At 42.5% G+C, this 8,385-nt stretch overlaps 1 protein-coding gene across 1 annotated transcript in view; it reads left to right on the forward strand.

The window, feature by feature from the left end:
- The window catches only part of FUT10 (fucosyltransferase 10), a 71,835-nt gene that overhangs the window by 12,862 nt on the left and 50,588 nt on the right, over positions 1 to 8,385 (forward strand). Inside the window, exon 3 of the mRNA XM_047772521.1 lies at positions 800 to 1,094. Coding sequence (XP_047628477.1) covers positions 800 to 1,094 — 295 coding nt within the window. The remainder of the gene's footprint in view (positions 1 to 799; positions 1,095 to 8,385) is intronic.

Here is an 8,385-nt window from a genome sequence, read left to right on the forward strand (position 1 = left end):
TACACCACAGCTCACAGCAATGCTGGATCCTTAACCCACTGAGCGAGGCCAGGGATCCAACCTGCATCCTCATGGATACTAGTCAGATTCGTTTCCGCTGAGCCACAGCAGGAACTCCCTCCACTATTTTTTTTTTTTTTTTAACACTGTGAAATGAAAAAATCACATTGTGGATCCTGTATTAGTTTTCTAGGGCTGCTATAATAAAGTACCAAAGACTGGGTGACTTACCCAACAGAAATTAATTTTCTCACAGTTCTGGAGGCTAGCAGTCCAAGATTAAAGTGACCACAAGCAGGGTTGTTTCTTCCGAGGCCTCCCTCCTTGGTCTGTGGGTGGCTGTCTTCTCCCTGTGTCTTCACATGGTCCTCTTCATGTATTTGTCTGTCTTTATTTTTGGTGGCGCCCAGGACATATGGAAATTCCTGGGCCTGGGATCAATTCTGAGTTACAGCAGTAACGCAAACTGCTGTAGTGACAATATTGGATCCTTAAGCTGCTGTGCCGCAATGGAACTCCTGTACTTTTCTGTATCTTAATCTCCTTTCTGGCGCTGCAGAGACACCACCATTGTGTTACAGTGGGAACTCCCCTGCTGACACCTTGATTTTAGACCAGAGACCATTTCAGATTTCTTACCTCCAGACCTGTATGATAATAACATGCATCTTTTTAAGTTGCTAAGTTTGTAATCATTTGTTATGGTAGCAATAGAAAACTAATAAGCTAAGTCATTAAGATGAATGGGAGATGAGTAGAAGGAAATAGTCTGACAGTGGTAATGTTTGTCATCTTTTAGGTAGTAGTTGAGCTGGGAAAATTTGAAGGGAAGAACTTTAAAAATTCAAATTTGAAAGATGGATATGCAGAAATGGAAAAAGAGCCTGTACCTCTCCATCCGTTCCTCAAGAGAGAAGGACTCAGCCTGAATAAGAAAAACACACTGGCAGCTGATAGCTACCCCATCATGCTCTGGTGGTCCCCACTGACTGGGGAGACTGGCAGGCTTGGCCAGTGTGGGCTGGATGCTTGCTTCTTCACCATCAACCGGACCTACCTCCATCATCAGAGGACCAAAGTGCTCCTCTTCTATGGTAAGTAGGGCTTTCACCTTTCTCCCCTGGTTTGCAGACACCCTGCTTCAAAGCTGTTACTGCTTTCCTCCCGAGGAAGAGATGGTGGAGCCCTCCGTGAAAGCACTTTAACACGCCCAGTTTCCTTCGCACTTGCTCTGTGGAAGGCCTGTGGAAGGCCTGAGCAGTGAGCAAATACAATAAATAAGCAAGCTCCACCCATGGAGGCATGGTTAGCTGGGCCACTTCTATTTATGGAAAAGAGCTATTTTCTTCCTCACTTTTTCACATTTAGGCACTATGCTTACTGAATTTGGTATTTGGGAATTGACTGTTAATTATACTGCTGATGTCAGTTTAGAATGTCACCTGTGATAATAGCCCGGAGATTTTGATCACCAAAACAGATGTTTAGTTGGACATAAGTGCAGCACAATGTTCTTTATTTATTTCACTCGCAAGAAATCAAAGTGAAAAGATGGTTCAGCATCAGCTTTCAAGAACAAGTTGGTATTCATCACTTCCTGAGGCTGATTACATGTCATGCTGGGATTGAAGGGCAGCCAAACCCAGCCAGGTGGGGGAAGTGAGATGCCAGCAGCTGCTGGAAATATGGAGCTCCTGGGTGCAGAGTGAGGGGGGCAGAGGAGTGCAGATTAGCACTCTCGACCAAGGATTGGTAAGTTTAATCACTTAAGTTAGAAAGTCAGTGAAAGAAAATCTGCTTTCGAGTGGTATGAATATGTGTGTGTGTGTCTAAGTGCAGTAGTAGCAGGACTGAGACTGGGATGTAGAGCTGAGTCATCCTCAGTGTTCTACCTCAGAGCAATTTCAATAAAGCACAAAGTGGGCTCAGCAGGAGTCAGGTGGTATATGTGCCCTGCCATTGGTCAGGGCTGCAGAGCAATAGACGCTAGTGCCTGGTGCAGGTAGGGAGTCAGAGGAGTTCCACATGTGATGCAGCCCAGATCCTCCAAGGCCCATAGATGTCCGCATCCACTTGCTTTCCTTCTCTGCTTTGTAGGGTATCAGCATAGATTTGTGGAGCCATGCTGTTTGTACAGGGCCAGGCTGGCAGCTAATTGTTCTGAGGGGCGAACAACCACCTGAGTCTGAATTGCGTCAAATGCTTATTTTGCACATCACTTGATTTCAGGTCCCACTGAAGGTGTAATGTAACATATGGAATTGCATCATGATACCTTTCCAAAATCCAAAGGATTCTGGATTCTGAAACACAAAGCTCTGAGAGTTCAGATAAGGGGTTATAATCCTCTAGGGGTGTTTTGAGATGAATAAACATTAAATATATGAATATAATTTCCCAAATTTTAGCAGAAGCCCCTAGACATATTTCAGTTAGACACAGAAAAGCATACACAGGGTAATGGGTATTTGTGTACTTACTACATAGTTTACAAAATAAAATTTTACAAGTAAAATTGAAAGCGTCTCTGAGCCCCGACCTGACCCCATCCCATTTCCTCCCCTTCTACCCCAGAGGGGGAGTCATGACCCTGAGGATGGGGTGTGTGTGTGTACGTACTTGATAACATAAATGGCATATGTTACTTTGTATGTTTTAAAAATTACATAGGAGTTCCCATTTGGCTCAGTGGGTTAAGAGCCCAACTAGTAGCTTTGAGGATGTGGGTTTGATCCCTGGCCTCGCTCAGTGGGTTAAGGATATGCCGATGCCCTGAGCTGTGGTGTAGTTCACAGATGCGGCTCAGATCCCTAGTTGCTGTGGCTGTGGTGTAGGCCAGCAGCTGCAGCTCTGATTTGACCTGTAGCCTGAGAACTTTCATATGCTGCAGGTATGGCCGTAAAGAAAAAAATTAACATAAATATATGATATGTTAACATTCTATCTGTAACTTACTTTTTCTCTTACATGGTTTTTAAAGTTCATCAATGTTGGGTGCTTACACCTCCAGTTCACCCATTTTACCGTCAGGTAGAATGTCATTGTATTTATACAGCACACTTCATTTAACCATTTTCCTCTTGTTGGACATTTAGGTTGTTTAAAAAAAAACCTGCCTATGGCAAAAAATGCTACAATAAACAATCCATGTGAGATTTCATGAGATTTCATACCTAGTAGTAGAATTAGAATTTATGTTTACTAGGTATTTCCAAACCTATATCCAAAGTGATTGTATCATGGTCGCTGTCTTTTTAACATTTAAACTAAAAAAACCTTTTTAACATGTTATGCATTCACGTACAGCTCCTGTATTTCCAGGTAACACACTTAGATTGTGACTTCTAGATTTTTCAGTTTTAGGCATTATATGTTTTATATAATATATATATATATATTATATGTTGATTCTTACTCTGGAAGAATCTAACTCTGCTTCCTCCCTTCTGCCCACACCCCACCACTCCTTTCTCAGCCCCATGTTCTTCCCCCAAGTTGTATCATCGTTATAGATAGACTAATATCAAGTTTTTACCTCATTTTGTGGTCACAGTGAGCCATGTACTAGACTGAGATTTCTTTTCCTGCACAAATTATTTTCCTTGGAGTAGCACCAGTTATTCTTGAAGTAGTTTCTCCTGTATTCCTGTCCTGTCCAGTTAGAGCCACTGTCCTTTCTGCCTGGGCCCAGCTGCCCTCTTGGCTCCCCAACACTCCGGGGATTCCCTGTACTTCACTCTTATGTTGGAATTTCTGTTTCTTTTTTCTATTTTTTTTTGGCTGCACCTGAGGCATGTGGAAGTTCCTAGGCCAGGAATCAAACCTATGCAACAGCAGTGACCTGGGCCACTGCAGTGACAACACCAGATCCATAACCTGCTGCAGCTCAAGCGAACTCTTAGAGTGTCTGTTTCTATTATGCCTTGTCTTCCTCCTTCTTGGTTTATGTTTTTGTTTGTTTGTTTGTTTTTTTGTTTTATTTTATTTTATTTTTGCTGCTGCTGCATGTAGCAACTTGATGTGGGATCTCAGTTCCCAGACCAGGGGTTGAACCCGAGCTGCATCAGGGAAAGTGTTGAGTGCTAACCGCTCGACTACCAGGGAACCCTCCTGGTTTATGTCTTTATTTCAGTATATTCTGAGAAAGGTTCACGGAAAGTAGGCTTTTAGAGACTTTGGATGGCCAGGGATGTGCTTATTCTACCTTTACTTTCTCTGGTGGTTTGCTCAGCATAGAATTCTAGGTTGGAAATTCTTTTCTATTTAAGACATTTTCCTCACTGTCTTCTAGCTTCCAGTATCACTGCTGAGGAATTCAGAGGTATTGTGATTTATCATTCTTTGCATGTAGTGTACTATTTTTGTTCCCCTCTCCCTCTTCTGGAAAAATACAGAACCTTTGCTTTTTGACTGGTTTGGAAATTCAGTTATGATTGTTTTGATGTTTGTCTCTTTCCTTCTCTTGAGGTGGGCACTCAAATATCTGGTTGCCGGGAAGCCTACAAAGCTGTATTTACTTGGAGACTCTTTAAGGAATCGCAGACCTGCAGGGCCTGCGCTTAATTTTATCAGCACAGTGAAGCTCATTTCTTCTCTCAGGGATGGACTTGCCTCCCATCAAATTCCCAGGAGACTGATGTCAACCAGCATGCTCTGCTTTGCTTTTCCTATCTCAGATTTTGTTACCGTCCAGCTCCCTAAACTGTCACTGACTCCACTGAGAACTGAATATATGCCATTTTTATTGCCCTGGCACTTTAGGCTCTCTGTAATCTGATTCAGGCCTGCCTTCTAAACTTAACTCCTTTGATTATATCAGCGAAACCTTATGTTCAGAAATCAAACTGGAATGGTCACCATTCGAGGCACACGCCACAGATGTTCCTAACTTCATACCATTGTTCATTCAATTTCTCTGTCCTGGAGTGTCCTTTTTATCTGTCCTGTCAAAATAATCTGCTGGACACTGACCATGTGTTTGGCAATGTGGAGAAACAGTAGTTTCTGATGTCAAATGTTACAATCATGAGACACAGGTATTACCCAACTGCCATTCAGGCCTAAAGTCTGGGTTTACCATGGGGGAATGTCAGTGTGTCTCGTGGGACTTCAAAGAAGGGAGAGAGCACATGTGATTGGAAGGATCAGGAAGGGCTTCGTAAGGTTGCCTTCATAAAACTGGGGAGATTTGAAGTGAGCCTTGAAGAATAATGGAATTATGTTGGGATTTTATTGTTATTAATTATTAATTAATTATTATTATGTTGGGATTGGAAGACATTTTCATGTGAAAAATAGCCTGAATAGGTGTGTAGAGGTAGAAAATTATGGGTAGTAGCTAAGGTATAGCAAGGGGATTGGTTGGCTATAGTATAGTTTCATGTAAAAGAGAGGTCAAGATTGAAGGATATTTTGGGACCAGAGCATGGAGAATCTTTAACATTGACTTAAGATGTTGCATCATGTTAGAGGATAAAGTTAGGGAGCCAGTGAAAATTGAATGGCCTTTTAAAAACCAACTCAAATATAACACCTGTGAACCCTCCCTGATTCCCCTGCGTTAGATGTGGCCTCTCTTCTCTAAATGTCCGTGGGCATTTTATTGTTCATGCCAGTTAATTGAGCATCTGCTGTATGTCAGGCACAATGCCAGTCATGAGGAATACAGAAGATAAATAAGGTAACTGGCATTTGATTTTGTCCTATATCATTTCTTCTCTGTTAGACTATGAAATTTTTTTTTTTTCTTGTCTTTTTGCCTTTTCTAGGGCCACTCCCGTGGCGTATGGAGGTTCCCAGGCCAGGGGTCTAATCAGAGCTGTAGCCACCGGCCTACACCAGAGCACAGCAACACAGGATCCGAGCTGCGTCTGCAACCTACACCACAGCTCATGGCAACACCGGATGCTTAACCCAGAGTAAGGCCAGGGACTGAACCTGCAACCTCACGGTTCCTAGTGAGATTCGTTAACCACTGCGCCACGAAGGGAACTCATAGACTATGAAGTTCTTGATGACAGGGCAACGTCACTTCATTTTGTTCCTCTTACACCCCCTATTCAAGCACAGTGCCTTTCCCAAAGTCCACTAGATAAACCCTGCTCAAGTACAGACTGCAAACCAAAATGTATCTGCATTATGACATTAATTGCAAATAGTGAGTATGATGGTGATGTCTACACCAATGGAGTTGGATTAATGCTATGCATGTCATTTTATTTTATTTATTTTTTAATCTTTTTGTCATTTTAGGGCCACACCCGTGGCATATGGAGGTTCCCAGCTAGGGGTGTAATCAGAGCTACAGCTGCTGGCCTACGCCAGAGCCACAGCACCACCAGGTCTGAGCCGAGTCTACAACCTACACCATAGCTCATGGCAACGCCAGATTCTTAACCCACTGAGTGAGGCTGGGGATCAAACCCGCAACCTCATGGTTCCTACTTGGATTCGTTTCTGCTGCACCATGACAGGAACTCCACATGCATGTCATTTATAAACAAAACTAGTTTTCAGTTAAAAAAAACCAACATGTGAACAATGTTCAGGACATGTCGACAGAGACTCAGAGCCATAAAAGACCTGGGAGTCTAATCTTTTCTTGGTGAAGGTGAGACGACCGGGGCTCAGGAAAGTTAGAGATGTGCTGAGATTACACAGGGATTGGCAGTGAGGTTGGGTGAAGAACCAAGGTGGCCTGACCCTGACACCCGGTCCAGTGCTCTTTCTCCCAAACCTTATTGGAATGTACACTCATGACTGTAATTAAACCTGGACATTTGGATTTTAGAATTGCTTGCAGTGGAATTGCAGTGGATTTGGGAATTACTTGCTATGGATTGCAGCATATGGTTTTTAACAAACCAAATTAGAAGTTCAGTTCATTAACAAGATCTGGTGAGGAAAATAGAGTTAAGGCAATGCACTTTTCTGTCGGGAGATCCCATATTCTAATTAAGTAGGTCACTTCCAACTGAGACAGGACTCTGGTGCACCAGGTTTGACAAAGAAAAGACAGGAAAATGATTCAAGCATCAAAGCTGACCTAATTAATGGATATGGAAACTCAGAGGATTACATGACCTTGGAGCTTTTGTGAAGTAGAATATTTTTTACTTTGTTTCCTTTGTAGTTCATTTACTTAATATAAACACGTTTCTGGAGGTAATAGTTAAAAGACTCACTGAGGAATACAGTGAATTCTCTGTCTGGTTTGAGTCATTTGAGAAATGTGAATCTTCACCTACACCAACCATTCTCTGAAACACAAACTAAGCAGTCACAAATGAATAAATTATTTTTTTAAAAACAAAAGACCATAGAATTACAGAATTTAGTGTTAGAAACCCTCACTCTAGTGACAACTCCAGATGCTTAACCTACCTAGTCAGCAGGGAACTCCAGTTCTGTATATTTATTTATTTTATGGCCATACCTGAGGCCTATCGAAGTGCCTGGGCCAGGGATTAAATCCCAGTGGAAGTTGTAAACCTACACCACGGCTGCAGTAATGCCAGATCCTTTAACTCACTGTACCGTGCTGGGGATCGAACATATGCTTCCGCAGCAACTCTAGCCACTGCAGTTGGATTCCTAACCCATTGTGCCACAGCAGGAACTCCCCATCTTTGTCTTTTTGAATGGTTCTCTTGAAATGTGTCTGTGGTAAAGGAGGGGTTGAAGTGCACTTGATGAGAATGAGGGTAGTTAGGGTAGGAAACTGCTTACTTTTAGGTGAGTTTCTAAATGGAAGTTTTGGTAAGTATAGGTACATGGACAGGAATAAAAAAATAGGCTGCTGAAAAATAGTAGCTCCCCTAGATGGTGTCTGGAGGTTACTAGAAGGGAGAACATGGGATTCAAAGGACTGCTGCAGTCCTGCTGGCTCAGGATATGGAGTGACTGACAAAGGGCACCTCCCCACCTCCCCACCAGGCAGGCTCTGTGCTTCCCCTACCCACAGATTTCAAAGTCCTTCTTTTTGCCCCCAATTAAAGCATTTTCTCTTTTTCCCCTTCCTTCCTTCCTTTCCTTCCTTCCTTTCCTTCTCTCCCTCCCTCCCTCCCTCCTTTCTTTCTTTCTTTTCTTCCTTTCTTTCTTCTTTTCCTTTCTTCTTTCTTTCTTTCTTTCTTTCTTTCTTTTTCTTTCTTTCTTTCTTTCTTTCTTTCCTTCTTTCTTTCTTTTTCTTTCTTTTTCTTTCCTTCCTTCCTTCCTTCCTTCCTTCCTTCCTTCCTTCCTTCCTTCCTCCTTCCTTCCTCCTTTCCTTTCCTTTCCTTTTTTCCTTTCCTTTCCTTTCCTTTTCCTTTCCTTTCCTTCCTTTCCTTTCCTTTCCTTTTCCTTTCCTTTCCTTTCCTTTCCTTTCCTTTCCTTTCCTTTCCTTTCCTT

Source organism: Phacochoerus africanus, chromosome 3 (assembly GCF_016906955.1).
Source record: "Phacochoerus africanus isolate WHEZ1 chromosome 3, ROS_Pafr_v1, whole genome shotgun sequence".
Lineage (NCBI taxonomy): Eukaryota > Metazoa > Chordata > Mammalia > Artiodactyla > Suidae > Phacochoerus > Phacochoerus africanus.